The sequence below is a fragment of the Mytilus galloprovincialis genome, chromosome 10 (assembly GCF_965363235.1).
Source record: "Mytilus galloprovincialis chromosome 10, xbMytGall1.hap1.1, whole genome shotgun sequence".
NCBI classification, from domain to species: Eukaryota; Metazoa; Mollusca; class Bivalvia; order Mytilida; family Mytilidae; genus Mytilus; species Mytilus galloprovincialis.
Window position 1 is genome coordinate 18,090,408 of NC_134847.1, and position 19,084 is coordinate 18,109,491.

Genomic DNA, 19,084 nt, shown 5'->3' on the forward strand with positions numbered 1-19,084 from the left:
TGTCTGAACGAGACCTTTGCCTATAACATACTTGTATTTTTGGTTAGTATCTGACGTACATTTCTACTGCAGTTATAATCTTGCGTGGGACTTCGTTCAACCATTATAATTGAAAAAAAGGATTTGTTATTGTGTGAAAAATTGTCCCATTATCAATCAAATCACATCTCCTCATCTTATAATTTTTCGCATAACGATTGAATTGTTGGTCATGAAATATCTTTTTCAACTGAGTATATATCTCTTCTTTGTTGTAGATCAGGACCCAAATGACAGACCTAAATGAATATTTAGAAGAAACTATAGACAATATTGGAGGACTTGGCCCCTTCCAATGGATAATTATAGTTCTTTTATTTGGAAGCAACATATCAGATAATTGGAGTAATTTAATGATGGCATTTGGTTCGGCTGTTCCGAACTGGAGATGTGACCTGACTACATTAGAAGACCCGAATTTTACTATAGCAGATAATTTTTCAGACTTGAAAATGTGTGAATTTAAATACAATTTTAGTTCTATAAAGTGTAAAAACCGGCTTTATGATCCCGGTATGTCCACTGTTGTCTCAGAGGTATGTCATTATACTCGGTATGGCAGAAAATTACTAATGTATAAACAGTAAAACTATAACTGACAATAATTTTTTTTCTCCTCAACATAACAGCTGTTCTACAATAAGTTATTTGTGACTTGAATGAAATTCTATTCATAGTTAACCCTACGTTGTTACTTCAGCGTATACGTAATGCTTTATTGTGTCTATAATTAGTGTAACATTTATTAATGGTCTAGTGATTGCTTTCTGGTGTGGAAATTTTTTTCATAACTTTTATTAGAAATAATTTTATTTTTTTGCAACTGGGGCTCACAGCTATTGATTTGTCTCTTCATTGCTAAATATACCCATACAAAATTTTTATCATAGAGGTAGTTGTCAAATCCCTTCTCCTATGAACATTAACTTTTTATAAGTTTAAGTGGGTACATTTCAATTTTAATGTTGGATTTTTCTATATTTAACATAAAAGAAGAAAACATATTATTATTAGACGTGGGAACTTTTAAATATATAAATTTCCATTTAATTGTACATAATTATTTTCGTATTTGTCAGCTTTAATTTTACTTTTGAAGTTTCTATTTAGTTCCAAAACATGATGGTGCCATTTCACATGTAGAATTCACCAATTGATCCTGTTTATTAGACTTTTCATATTTCTTGCTGTTTTATATTCGGTTAATAAAATCAAGCAAATCTGAATCGTTTACTCGTGTTTTTTATGTTGTAAATTCGTATATCGTTGCGATCAAGTGTTTATTCATCTTTGGTGAATCACTCTGTACCAATCAATCAGAGATCCGTCCATCTGTTCGTCAACACTTTTGTGTTACTATTCTTTGTCAGATCCCACTTCTGATTTGAATGAAGTATTCCAGTTATAAAACCTCGAATTAGTTCGTTTGAAATTGAATGCCGTTTATTTTTCGGGACTCTCGGAAAACATCATATAAATTATTGACGCCATAATAGCGTCTTTATTTGTTCATCAGAGCCCGTTCAAATTTGAAAGTAATTCATAGTGATTATTGTTGCATCGACCATACCTTTGACCATAACATATTTGTATTTTGTTAGATATGAGATGTACATTTTCTACTGCATTTGCAATCTTGCATGGTTCTTTGTTCAACTATCGAGATTGATAGAAATTATTTGAATGTTTTGTTAAAAGATGTCCCATTTTCAATCAAAACACCTCTCTCCATTTTATAATTTTTCGTAAACATTGAAGTTTTGGTCAAACATTGTAAATTTTATCTGAGTATATAACTCTCCTTTATAAATCTTCCTTAAAATTAAAGATGTTTCGTCCCCGAGGGTATCACCAGCTCAGTAGTCAACATTGCGGTGTTGACATGAATATCAATAATGTGGTCATTTTTCTAAATTTCCTGTTTACAAAACTTTGAATTTTTCGAAACACTAAGGACTTTCTTTTCCCAGGCAAAGATTACCTTAGCCGTATTTGGCACAACTGTTTGGAATTCAGTATCCTCAATGCTCTTCAACTTTTTACTTGTTTGGCTTTATAAAAATTTGGATATGAGCGTCAATGATGAGTCTTGTGTAAACGAAACGCGCGTCTGGCGTACTAAATTATAATCCTGGTACCTTTTAGGATCCCGTTTAGTATACTGTTGTCTCAGAGGTATGTCATATAGACTCTATGCGGAAGAATGATACCTTTTAAATGAAAGTTGATGTTAATCCGAAATTTTATTGCACAAGCCCCGTTATTGATATTTAATTACAGCATTTCAATTTTTTTCAGAAATGACATTTTTATATAGTTATTTCATTATTTCTTAGAGTATTAACAAACATTTTCAGAACTGTATGTTATAAATCCTGTGAGGGTGCTCTTTGTCTATTTCAGTGGGACTTGGTGTGCGATAAGAGTTGGGTTCCATCCACCATTACAACGTTACAAATGGGTGGTTTAATCACTGGTGGATTTGTTTCTGGTCACGTGGCAGACGCTATTGGGCGTAAAAGTACATATGTTTGTGCATTACTCGCAATTATATTACTCAACGCTACGGCTGCTTTTTCACCCACTTGGGAAATCTTTGCAGTATTAAGATTTTGTATTGGTTTTGCAAGTGGATTTACTACTTCCTTAAATTTTACATTTGTTATCGAGTTTTCACCACGACAATCAAGATCAATGCTTAGATTTCTACCGTGTAGAGAACTGTTTGGCATGCTTTATGCATGTCTTTGTTGGTGGCTGCATGATTGGCGATACATCCAGATAGGCATTGCTTCCGTGGTTTTTCCATTATTTCTGGGAATTATTTGGTGAGTTAACAGTATGAATTCAATACAAAGTATTTATGGAACGAGAAAATTGTAGGATTGAAAAAATATAATATATACAAAATGTACACAAGAAGCAATTGACGTTGAAAAGATGTTAAGGATTCCTCTTGCATAAATTATTATCACGTGCTATGTGAAAAGATTTATATTTCAATAGTGTGTTATTTATCCTCTAATTTGGTTTCGGTTTTAGCAATGGCGGTGCAACCTTGTTTTCGGCTGTTGCGTTAGAATGTCCCTTTTGTATCTCTCATCTCATCTATACACAAGTCTCGTCCAATTATGTATCCTCAGGCTAATCAATTTATGTAGGAATCATATAATATAATCAACACAAATTTACGATTACTGTAAACCAACTTATTTTCGCGGATACTTTATATCGCGATAATAGACCTCTTTGCGGCGATTTACTTTCGCGACTTTGAATTTAACTTCATGTAGTCAAATAGAGAAAGTGTTAGTTTTTTGCGACGATTCATATTAGCGTTATTTGCTCAGTCACGAAAGTCGCAAAAAAAAATCGCTCGCGAAAATAAGTTGGTTTACATAATTTTAACAAAGTATGCCTTTCATTACTTCAAACATATCGATATACAGATAGATATTGTTTATCGTTGAATCTGTTAAAAAGTGCATCTTTCAAATGTGAAATTTATTGTATCTTAAAATATGGCATTAAAAAAAATGGAATTTGAACATTAGATTATTTAGGCTGAATTTTCCACATTGTTTAAGATTTAGAAACACAGGTACTTTTGTGTAATGCCAGTAACATTACTAAAAGTTCTATCATTAAAGTTGAGAATGGAAATCGGGAATGATTCAAAGAGACAACAACCCGATCAAAAAGCCGATTGCCACCTATGGGTTTTCAACACAGCGATACATACCACACTCCGAAGCGTGCTTCAGCTGGCCTCTAAACAAAACAGTGCAATCGTTCAGTGATAATGGACGTCATCTCTAAACTCCGAAATATATAAAGGCTAAAATTTAAAAGCAAACAAGACTAACAAAGGCCAGATGCTCTTGACTTTAGACAGGCGCAAAAAAATCTAGACAATATTGAAAAACGATCGAACAGCAATACGCGCAGTAAAACTCAGTATATAAGATGTCAGAATAGGTAACAAAATAAACTAAGCAATATGACAATGAATATATAAATTAACTATCAGTTATTTACATGCCAGCTCCAGACCATAATTTAACGGATTGAAATTTGGTGTCTTTATCATATGAATATCACGATACGTCAGTTTTCAGTTTCATATTTCAAACTTAATTTAGGTAGTAAACAAACTTTACTGAAATTTGTTAATGAATTGGATGAATTAATGAATAATGTTTTCCCTATTTGAATGGTTTCACATTACTAATATTTGGGGCCCTTCATGTCTTGTTGTTCGGTGTGAGCCAAGTCTCCGTGTTGAAGGCCATACCTTGACCTACAATGGTTTACTTTTATAAATTGTTAATTGGATGGAGAGTTGTTTCATTGGCACTCATATCACATCTTCCTATATCTATATGCGTTTACAAAAGATGGCATAGAAATACTACTCTTTCTCTGTCTTACTCATACATGAATTATATTTTGAAGGTTTGTACCTGAAAGCTTTAGATGGTTGGTGACACATTGGAAAATACGGAAAGCATACGATGTAATTAAAACAATAGCAAGCATGAATAATAAAGAGCCACCAGAGTATGACAAATTCCACGAAGAAGTCATACAAGTAAAAGATTTGTTGTCTGAAGAGAAGAAATACAGTGTTCTAGACCTATTAGATAATCCTCGTCTTTTAAAGATAACACTTTTGCTAATGGTTGCGTGGTAATTATACAAACTCGAAAAAGAAATACACAATGAACTAATTTTCCTTGTCTTGCAAAATACAAAAAGAAAAACAAATCAGCTATTCATGTCTTTATCGACTATCATCGAAAACAAATCATGGAAAATATTTTGTTATTCCTTAAGTTTTTAATATAGTCATTCAATGCAAACTAATTTTCTATATTGTTATTTATCTTCCGATTCCTAGATATAATTCTGTAAATGACTTTAATCCCTTTTTCACTAATCATCTGTTGGATATGTTGAAAGTTTTTTTTCAAATCGTTTGGCTTGTTGCATCATTAAGGGAAGATTTATTGTCTAAATGTACATATGGAGAGTAAAGTGTATAGTGTATCATAAGTTGTATTGTCTTAATATTGGAAACATGGGCTAATATATTTCTCGTAGGTTTAGCGGTGGATACGGAACATATGGTATCTTTTTTGGAGTTCAACAGCTTGGAGGAAATATTTACTTAAATTTGATACTCCTGAACGCCATTGGTTTATTTCAATTGACTGGATGGTATTTTGCTAACTGGTAAGATACTATCAAATTGTTATCTGGAATGGTTCGGACAAATACTTTTGTGGTGATAACGAATGAATGCCCAAATGCACTTCGTTGTATTCGGCCGTCAAACATGCTGTGCGTGCAGTCCTCTACTGGCTTTTTATGTATATATATGAGTATAAAAATGCATATAGACAGTTAGTATGTAAGCGCTGTTCTGATTTACCTCCCATAGGAACACTAGAAAACAAATATTTGAAAGCAACGGATGCATATGAACCAAAATGTGTTAATACCAATATGATAAAAAGGGACGTTAAATAATAGCCTAAAATTCATTCCATTAATTTCGATGTTCTGTTTAAACCGTCCACTGATTTATAGAAATTTAATTTTTCACCATTTTCTGCACTAAACTACTTTTCACAACGAAACATCATGAACCTTTATCTGAAAAAAATATCATTTACATTCAGTTTGATTATATCAGTTTATGGATTTAATCATTATTATTATGCTATACTTGTTTCTATTATATTCTTAGTATTGGAAGAAGATGGACAACTTCAATGTTTTATATTATTGGTGGATGCTCAGGGATGATCGTAGGCATATTACAAGCCTTAGGTAATGTGAAATCATTTTAATTTACCGTTAAAAATGTAAAAAATATACAGGTGAATAATACATAAAGAGACTGTTTGCAAACGTATAAATTATTCTAATTAATAGGGATGTTCTGGTACCTAACAGAAAACCCTGGCCGTTTTTGGCATAACTTTTTTGAACTTTTGCTTTCAAACTTTTGTATCTGGGCGTCACTAGTAAGTCATGTACGGACAAAATGCAATTCTGGCGTATTAAAATTTTGTTGCCTTTTGTTAGCTATTATTCGTGTGTTTCTTTGTCAATTGTGTTCTTCTATTTATTTATATTGTAGTCCTGTAATGTTGTGTTGTCATTTTAATGTTATATTTCACATGGCCACAAAACCAGGTTCAACCCACCATTTTTTCCTTTAAAAATGTCCTGTACCAATTTAGGAATATGGCCGTTATTATATTATAGTTCGTTTCTGTGTCTGTTACATTTTAACGTTGTGTTTCCGTTGTATTGTTTGTTTTCTCTTATTTTTGAGTGTGAATTCACATTACTATAAGTCGTGTCACGGTACTTATCTATCCCAAATTCATGTTTTTGGTTTTGATGTTATATTTGTTATTCTCATAGGATTTTGTCTTATGCTTAGTCCGTTTCTGTGTGTGTTACATTTTAATCTTGTGTCGTTGTTCTCCTCTTATATTTAATGCGTTTCCCTCAGTTCGAGTTTCTTACCCCGATTTTGTTTTTTGTCCATCGACTTTTTAACAGCGGTATACTACTGTTGCCTTTATCTAAATTTGGGACACCACAACAGACCAAAACCCGATTCTTTCGAAAATGTTGGAGTTTAAATAAAGTCAGACGACAATGAAAACATGAGATCCAGATTGCCTAGGTACATACTCGCAATGTGGAGAGGTCCAACTAGTTTTACGCGCACGAATCCCGATTTTGCCTCATAACGTAAATGTTGAACACATGATCATAAATTTGTTCATCATAGATGCGCAAAATAATTACCATTACCATGAACTAGGAAATAGAAAGGATGTAATATTGAAAGTCAAATTGAATTGCAGATACTAGTATAATATATTACACTTGTACGTGTTTATTTGAATAATTTTATACATAGCTGTATAATATATAGATGCATAAAATATTATTTAGATACTACCAAAAACAAACAAAATGCGCTTTATATGTTTCTTTGCAAACACAATTGCTAATGTAAACATTTACTTTGCGTAACTGAAATTAACATCCATTCTCAACTTCGTACTTTATTTTGACTTATTATCTCTTTTTATTCGAGCGTCACTGATAAAAGTCTTTTGTAGACGAAACGGACGTTAGGCGTACAAAATTTCAATTCACGTATCTATGACAAGTTTATGCATACGTTTTGATGTTTCAGATCTAGAAAATAAGGAAATATTTGTAACAATTTTTGCACTTCCCTCAAAATCATTTGTGACTGCTGGCTGGGTATCTGTCATGCTGATAACGGCTGAAATATATCCAACTGTAGTAAGGTATGACTGATTAAATGTTAAATTTGATACAAATGTTATGTGTAATATTAAATGAAACAGTGACCCAAACAAATATTAAGATAATAACACTTGTGTAAGTTTATAACCCATCGGTATTTCGACATATTCTATGAAATATGTTAGCTAAATGACTGAACTGCTGGGAATTAAAATCCAAAATATGTTTAACAACTTTAAAATATTGATTGGTCTCCCGGTTTGCTACACAAAACCTCTGTCTAAATTATCAACATTTATGTTATCATCAATCAAAACCAGGCGTCAAAATTACATTTAAATACTTACTATGAGGTGATATGATTCAGATGTGAATGTAACAAAAAAAGACAAAATATCTAGTAAGAGTCTCTCATCTCGAACAATGATAAGAACATATAACTTTTTACAGAAGAATTCCTCGTTTTCAACACAGAAAAAAATAGTTGGAAAGATTTCGGTATGTGTATTGCTTGGTGAAATTGTTTTTCAACAGGTAATCGACATTCCTATTGGGTCTGCCTGTGGTGCTCTGAAAATCATTGCTCACTTGTTCTTTTTTCTAACAAGAAAGATTTCAAACGGGTTCTTCTGAAAAAATAAATATAAAAAGAAGCTAACATTAACCTTTGACATCCAGTTCTGCTATATATTGAGTATGTCTTTACACTGAATAATTAATAGAGGGAATGAAAGATATCAGAGGGACAGTCAAACTCATAGATTAAAAAAATAAACTGACAACGCCATGACCAAAAATAAAAATATCTCCCAATGCATTTCGCATAAACGAAACAAATGCAAAGACTGCTAGATGACAGTCTTTCTTTAACAACAGACAACTGTCCTGATACGCAGTCAATTTCGAAAATACCGTACTGTCATCTTAAATCATGTGTGCGGAATAATAAGCTACGAATACGACTTATGATAACAATGGTCAAGAACCAACAAAGTTGATGGCCATTGTTTGTTGCTTGTAGAAAATATTTCAGTGATTTTCAACCCCTACAATCTCAATAAGCAGAAAATATATTGAAATGTTACAACTATTATTTCTTTAAATCAACCTATTTTAAAAACAAAATTGTAAGATATCGTCTATTGTAGAAACATTGGTTCTGGTTTGCTGAATGCCGCGTCTGGAATAGGGATTATGGTAGCACCAATTGTTAGTTTTGCTGTAGGTAGTTTGGAGTATCATTAGAAATAAGTAAATGCTGTTTGCTGATCTTGTTATTAACTCTTTGTCCGTTATTGCTGTGTAAATGCATCTGTAAATTTCGTGTCTTTTTATCTCAAAACATTTGTTAGATTGTAAAATCTCTAGTTTTTTGTAATAGAGACTGTTTTCACTTTATCCACATCAAAATGTCGTATCGATATCTTCTTACTGAAACTAAAATAGATTTGTGAAGTCAAAGGGCAAACCACAACAAGACTAACAACAACAACATTATATAGTAAAGTGTCAACACACTTTCTCTAAACAAAAAAGGGAAGTTCCTTTAAAAATAAAGCCATTAAGAATTACATCGTCAGCCTTTAACAGTTCTATTTAGAATAATATTTAACATAAACATGCGACGAATATTTGGTTCTTTATAAATTTAGATGAGTTTCAGGTCAACATTTTGTTAGGTTTAACAATTGGTTTATTAAATTAAACGAGCAACTAACACCTCATCAAATATTTAGGGCATTTTCGTTATTTTTCAGAGCCAGAAGATTCCTGGATTGCTTTATCTAACATTTGCCGGTCTCATGTTCCTATCGGCGTTCCTTGTGATTTTGTTACCAGAAACAAACAATAAAGCTCTTGAAGACACTATTGACTTTGACCCCAACAACTCTATATCGAAGAAAATAAAAAATTCTTTTAATACAACAGTGCAAAAAGGTTATGAATATCTGAAATAGAGATATTTGACCTCAAGAACGTACTTTGTTTGTTTGAGAAAAATGTGTTCATTTTTTTTTGTATTTTACTTGTAATTTCATTATTTCTGTGTTTAATAAATTTTATTAAGATATGTTCTCAAAAAATAAAAGATACCACTCAAACCAACTACAAGTTAAAGTTGATTGAAATTAATGGGCAGTATGCGATTTTACGGACATATAACGAAAGCCGTACACTTTTAAATTTTACAATAAAGGTGTTTGCCAATATATCCAATCTAACCAGGAAGTGACATCAAAAGTCCTGCATCGTATATCCATTTATATATCATGATATTCGAAACGAAAATAAGATATATATTCTTGCACGATATATAAAGGACATACTTCCCGTCTTTGTTAGGTGATCTTCTTATTTTCCAGTAAGTTGAGTATAATCTTGTGGTAAAGATATATTATTTTTATGATACTCTTTCATGTGCTGTTGATTTAAATTTTCAAATAAAATGTCCAGCCTCTTCGAGGTCGTTCTCAATATATCATTCATATTTTCAAGTTTACCCACAGAAATTCAATTTCTGCTAACTTGTATTTTGTTTGGTCCAATAGTTAGGTGTCATGAAATGGAGTTCCTTTATAAATATCAGTTTTAAATTGAAGAAAAAATGTGGAATATTTTTTTTCCGCTGGAATAAATGTAATAGTACTTGTTCTTAACGGAATAAAGGCTACAGAATATTTTCCCAATAGGAACAGACATTTTACCTTTGTTCATAACAACGTTTTCAGGAGGAACAAATGTGTGTTGGCATTGCGTTTAACATGCAGTTACAAAAGAGTTCACCGATTCATATTGCATTGAATACTTGACAAGGACGATAAAAAGAATTGCTTTTAAAATTTTGAGGATTTCTGTCGAATGCATTCTTTTTTCTTTTATTAGTATTTCAGAACCTATTGATGGTTGAATTTAATCTTTTTATCATAAAAATGGTTTTAGTAATCAAAAAGTTTATTGAATATGCTTATATCAACTGTGACGATGTTGGTATTGACTAAAACGCTTTGATTTTTCTATTGCTTTAATTATCTTTTAAAACCGTAATCGTCAAACAAAATCATTTGTGAAAAATAAATGATACAATTTAGTACACTTAAAAAAATACAAAAACATGGACAAGTAGAAGCCAAAGAGATATTGAGCTCACAAGTCGTAGACGAAAAAATGTATATAAATAGGATGATCAACACGCACAACACTTAATACCGGGGTTGATCGCAGACCACGTGCGCTCGAAAGGTAATCAGGGCTTGATGTGACACCGTCGTGTTGGTCATCTAAGTATAAGTTCTGAGATAACTCTTATTCGGTGGTGTCACGTTCTGGTGAAGTCTGGCACTCATAAAAGAAGAAAAAAGGCTCTGTGGTTACATCTTGAGAGGAAATAACGGCCAAATTATTTTGATAGTTGAATAGTTTTTAATCCTATGATAGACAACATCCGACGACGACAACAACAAGCTCCTTGCTTGGAATTGAGACATAAAGAATGAGGTCACATGTTTGTGGCTAATGCATCCTCTTCTCAAAAGAACAATGACGAAACAGCATTGCATGTATTTACAACAAATTGTACTATAATCTATAATAAAATTCTGAACTTCCTTTTGACTTCTTGATCTCCTTTTCTTAAACTATATAAATCAGTGACAAGTGGTATATCAAATCATCAAATTGAGTTTTAGCAACTTCACCCCTTAGAAAAAATGATACGACGAAAGAAAAGAATATTCAAGACAGTGATTATTAATACACGTTTTTTTTTGGTGTAAACGCCAGCTTAAACTTTTGAAATCGGGTTCATGGTGGACGAGCGGTAATCAAATTACTGTATCACTGGCCTATTAACACTGAGGTTGTGAGTTCAAATCCCGCACGTATCCAGTGCGGTCGAATCTAATCTTGATAGACTTGAATTGTTAGTTTTCCTACAGAAACCCTAGACTTTTCTATGCAGGAACTCCGATTTCCTGCACCAAAACTGACTGCCATGAAATATCCTAACGGTGCTGAAAGTTACTTTATACTCAAATAAATCAATCGACCATCAATAGAATTATGACATTGACACGAGAAAAAATTGTCATTGTATCACTATTTGCTGTAGCTAGTTGTCAAATAAAAGACTATGGATAAAAGATTTTTGTTATCTTTTATTATGCCAAATCGAAAGTGTTTCAGTTTTTGTAGCACTCTGTACATTCTGCTCACATTTTTTTTATACCATTTGATTAAAAACCGCAAATGAGTTTCATCAAGCAAAATATACATGATACACGTAGAAAGAATGTATGTTAGACACACATGTAAAAGATTTGTCAAACTTACAGTTAATGAGCCCTCTAATGTTGTTTCTCCTAACAAAAGGTTCATTAATTTTCTTAATTGTAATTGTTCTTATTTTTTTCTTTATATATGTTATCAATAATAATTTTATTGTATGTACATACAATTTATACGTCATTCAGTCCTACAGATAGAACTATTGAAGTACATGTACATGAAAATGCAATTTGATAGGGACGAGATATAGATTATTAAATACTTGCCGTCTGTTTTTTGCTTTCCAAACAACAGCCTGGCAGATAGCTATATATAGATTGAAAGTCCCGGATGTTAGTATACGTACCGAAAATTGCGTTCGACTCAGGAATCATTGCCTTTGACATTTTAATTTTGTTCGTATTTTTTAAACTGCAATGAGGAAATACCCTTTTCAATGTATGTGTTTATGTGCCGTGTTTTAATAATTAATAATAATAAATTATAATTATCCAATGGAAAATCAAAATAAATCAAAAATGAAAAACATTTAATATATATAAATTACAAAATAAAAACACAATAAATACAAATATCAAATATTACAAATTTGGCGTTACGGGCAACATGCTTATGATTGATATGTATTTAAAAACTAAATAAAATACATACATCAATCAAGCAATTAAATTCACATTATTCGAGCATCTATCGCTGCAACTGCAATAGACGATAGAGTGTAGATGTATAAATGTGACTTCAAATAACTTAGACCATTAGGAGAAAGTTACGAGCTTGATTATACATCTATCAGAAACATAACTCGTAGGGTTTTGAATGAAACCTCAAGCAATGTGAACTTAATAGCAAAGAGAGCCTTTAAAAGAGAGTATTGACAAGAGCTTGAAGCATAATTCGAAGAACACTTGTTACTTCGAAATATTATACCTCTCTACGCGTGACATGTTGAGCGCTGGCCCATCCAATGACAAACATAGGTAACTCAGGTATATTAATACCTACTCTTAATTTTATGCCTACATGTTGAGCGCTGGCCCAGTCCATGCTTAGAGGGTATGGGCTCACTTTGCAACCTGAGATGGATAACTTCGAGTGAAAAAATTATTTGCACACTAAAACATGTATCCAAAAGAACTGTCAAATGGACAAACAAATGATTCGTTCACCCGACGAGAGGGTTGCCTAATTATCCGTTTTATTCAGGGCTGCCTGAGAACTCAGGTAATAATTTTGTGACAAGTAAATAATGGGTAAAATCCATTATTACATTGCCCAAACGAAATGTGTTACACATACATGCTGCCATTGTAACGCATTGAGTATCCCCAAAATTATTCCGAGATAGTGATTGTGCGAAAATAGTTATGTGTACGGTAAAAAACATTCGTTCTAAAAATAATTAGAGCTTGATAATAAACATACAAAAAAAATAATATATTTATAAGAAAATACTTGACATAGTAATAAATTATAAATAGCCATCTACTAATTCAATAAAGAAATAATAGACCCAATTTATGAATATGATTTCGTAACATTCAATAGATCTTGATGCCTGTTATCTTTCAATTATTATTTAACGGGTGTTCCGTCAGATGTCCGACGCACCCAAATCTGAATATGCGATTTAAAAACCATTAATAGTATCTTTAAATTAAATGTAAATGGTGTTTTATGTAAAGCTAATGCTGATGTAACCAATGAATCACATATTTATACAACTGATCTTGTAGACAAATATGATTGATAATACGTTGATGAATAATTACTCTTTGATAAAAAAAAATAAAAAAATGGCAGTCAAATAAAACAATTTAAAACTATTACTTTGACAGTCAATTAGTTTTGTCTGTATATTCGGAATAAAGCAGGTATCCGAAAACATCTCGTTATAACTGTAGTTCATTGTAAAATAAGTGCGGATAAAAAAAAACCTCTCTGTAAAAGTTAATTCATATATCGTAGCACACTCGAGTTGGTTAACACATGTCATACTATTTGCTAGATGAATAAGCAGATATCACTAGGAAATAATGCATGTCATACTGTGTTGATAGAGGTTATAGAAAACAATGTGCAACTGTTATGATACCAATTTCTTGAAGAAACGACCTTTCAATATTGTCGTGTTGTGTAAATAATCTTTGATGTATGAACGTATTATCAGGAACGATGTTGATTTCAAGCGATCTTGTTCCGTTTATATTAACTCAGTGTCTAGACTAAACAAGTTCAATTGATGTTAGTTCTTTGTTTCAAGTAAACTCGTCATTAGTATCGCAGATCTGGTAAGTTATGTGAGCACCAAACGTTTTTCTCCGTAGTCGAAATATGAAAATAAATAAAATACTGTTCAAAACAATGTATAAATAGCATATATCCTTAAACTATAAAACATTATCATAGTTAATCAAGCTACATAAATATGAATATCTATATATGTATATATATATTGCATGACTGGGACGATTATAATCAATTTTCATCCACACAACTTCTTTTCTATATACTCAATGTTGTAATTGCAGAAAACACAGAGAGACAATACAGGTGATTTTTATAAGCTAGAAATATCAACATTTGTTCACCGTATTTTATAGTCGTAGATCTGTACTCCTTAACCTTTCCCCATCTGTAATGCAATATTTAATTGTACAAGACAAAATGAAATGGATAAGGTCAATGCATGTGTTGAGAAAAGATGATGCTGTAGCTTTGTTCGTCTTTATCACTCCTCGTTCATACTTGCATGTCTATTATACCTTTCTCTATAGTTGTGATAAATGAGGTGAATAATGTTGCGTGTGGCATCGGGGAGAAAGTATAAAAAAATAATTGTGAATGGTCATGCGTATATGAACCATTAATCATAAAGCAAATATATATAACATGAGCTGTACATAAGCATACGTGAAAATGAGTTAACTTGTAGCCAAGATCCGAACATATGCTGTGAAGTGTTATTCCAAGCCATAGAATTTATGATAAGAACTTAATAAACGTTAAAGGTAAATGGATACAAATAGTGTATGACTACAGGATAAACTTCTCATATGGTAAAGGGCTTTGAAAAACAGGGAACAAAACTATAGTATACAACCTGATGCAACTCTCTGTTTCATAGTTCGTTATCTACATCGTATACAAGATCCAAATAATGTATGCCACTTCTAGGCCATGTCAATGTGTATGTATGATATATTGAGATGAAATATTAAGAATGTAATCAATAATTATGATGAGTGTTGCCTCTTACTCAAATAGTAGATACATCACTGGGGTAAAGCTGATGACCGTAACTGCATTTACGGTCATCCCAAGATGTCGGATGAAAATTTAGGTCAGAATTTGTATTGTCTTTTTAAGTGTTTTTGAAGCATTTTGTTTTACAGAGCATACCTTGGTACGATGTAAATTTGTAAAAGAATCACACGGAATCAACAAATTTCTATCAAGAAAAGTGTATGAAACAGAAAATTGAATTTGAAAAAATCGCTAAGATGACCGTAACAGGATCAGCGATTCATAACAAGAATAACCGTAATTGGCTAAAAGATGACCGTAATTTGTGAAGGATGACCGTAATTTTTAATGGATGACCGTCAATTCTAAGAAATATTCATATTTGTATTCATAACTGTTTGTTGAGTTTGTCTCAATAGGGGCTCGTTTAGCGGTTATAAAATATAAATATGTTTTATCAATTTCTTTTCAACTATTTGCCGTATTTAGAATTAATGACAATGATAGTAAATTGCATATTTCTCGTAAATAATTAAATATTTATTGATAACAACGTTAAAATTTGAATACAAACCTTTTTTTTTTATTTTTCCAATCAGGGTCCCAAAGCGGGCATTTATCTCATTGGCACTCACACCACATCTTCCTATATCTATTTACAATTATCAATAATGAAAGTATATATGCAACAAACATTGTACATTATGTAACGTGACAGATATTATAATAGACGAATGAAAATAGTATTAATAACAAAAATACATTAAAAGTTCTTTTTCCCCCTTCCATCCTTATTATCATTATTATTTCTATGTCCAGCAATGCACCAAAAAAAAAAAAACAAACATTAAAAGTAAAGTTTGAACAAACTTAAATTATTATTTATAAAGATGGGCATTTGTTTATCGGTAGGAGACACCAAGGAACGGTGCTGTAGGATATACTGTTGATTGCGATAGGCAATAACAGCAATCCTCCCCGTGTCAGAAGCAGATGAACAAAATAAATAGAGAAACTGAATCCTGTCACTTAACAAATATTTTTTTTAAATAACAACAATAGCTAATTTTGCGAAACATGGAATATAAATCTGCTATTTGCAGTGTTTAACCAGGAATATACACAACTCTTTTCATACAGCTCAGTTTTCACAAGACAGCAGCCTTAGAAAATTCTCTTGGGGAATTTAAGTTAATGAAATTGGAACATGATTCAGATGTGATATAAACGGTGTCTGTCTTCGTTATATTTTGTGCAATAAAAGAGAAAATGAACTTCATTTTCAATATTACCAGAATTACATTGCTGACATAGTCTAAAGTTTGGAGGAGTACCCTGGTATCGTTCTATTTCAATCTGCAAATGGTCAGATGACATCCTCAATTTCGTTAATGATCTCCTACGCTAAACTTTTGTTATGATATTTATAAAGATACTTTTCGAAATCATAATTATCCTTAACTTTTACATAAGTGCGGAGCTCTCCTGATTTCTTGGTCAGTTGATCCTTCCAAAATTTTTATGAACGTTTCTTTCAATATTTTTCCCATCATTTAGATTTGCAAAACCAGGAAAGAGTTTTTAAAATGTGTTGGAGAAAGCCATACCATGACGATTTATACTTAGAACATAGATATTTGAATGCTGGTAATAAAGGAAATTAGTCTAAATTTTCTAGTCTAAGCCAATAATTCAAAATAGACCTCACTAATTAAAAGTACAGTCGAAACCGACCAAGTTTCAGATAAGGCTGCACAATTTGTATTTTTTTTTGAAGAATGAATTTACAAAATTTACTAGCTTTTCACAAGTTAAATTTGAATTAATTTTATCTATGCAAATTAGTTGGTTTCCATATCTAAATTATTCCATGTAGAAGAATAAGCTTAATAGCATGATCAAAAACATGCATAAAGTACTAGTTTTTAAGGATTTAGAGATGATATGCCTATTTATATTTATGGTCTAGAGATTTTTCCAAATAGTTGGGAAGGTCATTGATGAAAATCTTGAACAGGTTAGGACTAATGTTATCTCCTTGTATAACTCCAAACTGTGTAGGTAAGAATATAATACAAATTGACAGCGGTACGACGAAAAGTTGAAGAAAACAAACATTGATTAAACATCAGATTATCCAGCAAAATCAGATTAAAATCTCAACATCTGCCTTGAAATATACAAACAGTTCCTTGACAATACCGGATACGATGGAACTAAAATTTATTCTGCATTCAGTTGGTTTGACTGAGATTAAACATTCCGACATTTAGTAACAAATGAAAAGCAATAGGTTCAGTAAATATTCCATTAGATAAGGATTTCAATACGGAAATGAAGTCTTTGTATCGCCCTATCTCTTTCAGGTTTGCTTCAATGTTTGGCAATAGTTCATAAATATAAAAAAAAATATGGTATAATTGCCAGTTAGACAACTCTCCAAAAGACAACTCTTCACTGGAGACCAAAATGACACAGAAATCAACAACTATAGGTCACCGGACGGTCTTCAACAATGAGCAAAGTACATACCGCATAGTCAGTATAAAAGGCCCCCTAAATAACAATGTAAAATAAATTCAAACGAGAAAACTAACAACCTAATAAAGTTCATTTTTAATTTCGTTGGACACCCTTCTTGGACATAATCGCCACTGACTTTAAGATTGGAGGAACATCTTTTGAATGCTATAGTTAGTTCTTCTAAATTTATAATTTTGTTTTCACTTGTATAATTTAGATTTTTTACATTACTATATACATTGTACATCGGATAGAATTAGAAATGTAAAAATTGTTGAACAATCCAACCCCCTTGTATATATAAAAGGTGCCCTCCCATAATATATATACAACACTATCATGCAAAGCAGGTGCAACATATATACACCTGTTTCCTTGAGTTATACTACAGACAGGTTAAAATGTTTACATTGTAAGCACATTGTCTACAGTATAGCTCATGTTCAAAGCTAGCAAGATTCCTCTTTCATTCGGATACGATTTAATACAGTTGGTGAACTATGTATTTGAAGCAAGTCTTATATTCATCTACCTATAGGATAATGCAGTCTTATAAATACGTTTTATACCAACACAATCAATTATTTGATACAAAAAAGGTAATACAAATACGGTTATATATTAGAATCGATGGTCATCATTTATAAATTACGGTCATCCTTTACAAATTACGGTCATCTTTTTACCAATCACGGTCATCCTTGTTTTTTGTTACGGTCATCTTGAAAATATTTTACTGACGATTTACGGTCATCTTAGCAATTTTTTCAAATCCAATTTCCTGTTTCATACACATTTCAGGGTAGTAATATGTGATTTCCGTGTGATTCTTGTATACATTTACATCGTACCAATGTATGCTTTGTAAAGAAAATGGTATAGAAACACTTAAACAGAGAATACAAATACTGACCTAATTTTTCATCCGACATCTTGGGATGACCTTGAATGCAGTTACGGTCATCAGCTTTACCCCAGTGTACATGTATGTGTACGTCCGCAACAATGAAGGGTAGCAAAATAATAAATTTATTATGCTATAGTTAATCCAAAGTAAATCATTTTAAGGTGCATACTAACGGTAATATAACGAGAGAAAATACATTCATATTTTTTGTTGAATATGATAATCCAAATATGTTACACTCATCAAGTGCACTGAAACTTTTTAACTGATTCTTGTAATCAATAAGTGAATTGTATGTTTCGATTATTAAGCAATGAATATGAGTATTTATTTAGTAACTACTAGAACACAACCGTGATATCGCGGGTCTGTGACGGAATTAAAGAATATAACTATGCGTAAGCCTTATCTTAGTATTGGTATTGTCATCTGATAAAGTCATGCCGATTATAAGATGCACAGTTTTCTCTGCTTTCAACATTTTTCTGTTTGAACCCGTCGACCTGGAACTTATCAATTATTGGTACTATTATTTATTTCGAAAACAAAATGGCCTGGAAAGGAGTATTTTTTAATCAACAGCATTGTCCTTTATGAGTTATAAATAAAGTTGAATTTTTTGATTCGCTGTTTGACGCCATTCTGGCTAACAAATTGAAAACTGTACATGCTGTACCTATACGCCTTATTTTAAGTCCAGATTTTTATTATTCGTATTGTCATCTTAGAAAGTCATACTGATTAAAATACTACAACCGGGAACAATGTGACAATGATTGAATT

The 19,084-nt window shown here is 31.8% G+C and overlaps 1 protein-coding gene across 1 annotated transcript; it reads left to right on the forward strand.

Moving 5' to 3' along the window:
• Nucleotides 1-261: 261 nt before the first annotated feature.
• Nucleotides 262-9,685, forward strand: LOC143049019 (organic anion transporter 3-like). The gene is made up of 8 exons (XM_076222836.1): nt 262-575; nt 2,443-2,867; nt 4,495-4,728; nt 5,143-5,274; nt 5,792-5,874; nt 7,268-7,385; nt 8,493-8,565; nt 9,102-9,685. Exons 1-8 carry the CDS (start codon nt 270-272, stop codon nt 9,300-9,302), a joined length of 1,572 nt encoding a protein of 523 aa, XP_076078951.1. The 5' UTR covers nt 262-269; the 3' UTR covers nt 9,303-9,685.
• Nucleotides 9,686-19,084: the final 9,399 nt, after the last annotated feature.

Bases quoted from the DNA above. Each gene is read 5' to 3' on its own strand.
- LOC143049019 (XM_076222836.1), top strand. From the start codon at position 270: ATGACAGACCTAAATGAATATTTAGAAGAAACTATAGACAATATTGGA. The intron at 4,729-5,142 runs GTAATTATACAA...TATTTCTCGTAG, and splicing joins CTTTTGCTAATGGTTGCGTG to GTTTAGCGGTGGATACGGAA. The intron at 5,275-5,791 runs GTAAGATACTAT...TTATATTCTTAG, and splicing joins GGATGGTATTTTGCTAACTG to TATTGGAAGAAGATGGACAA.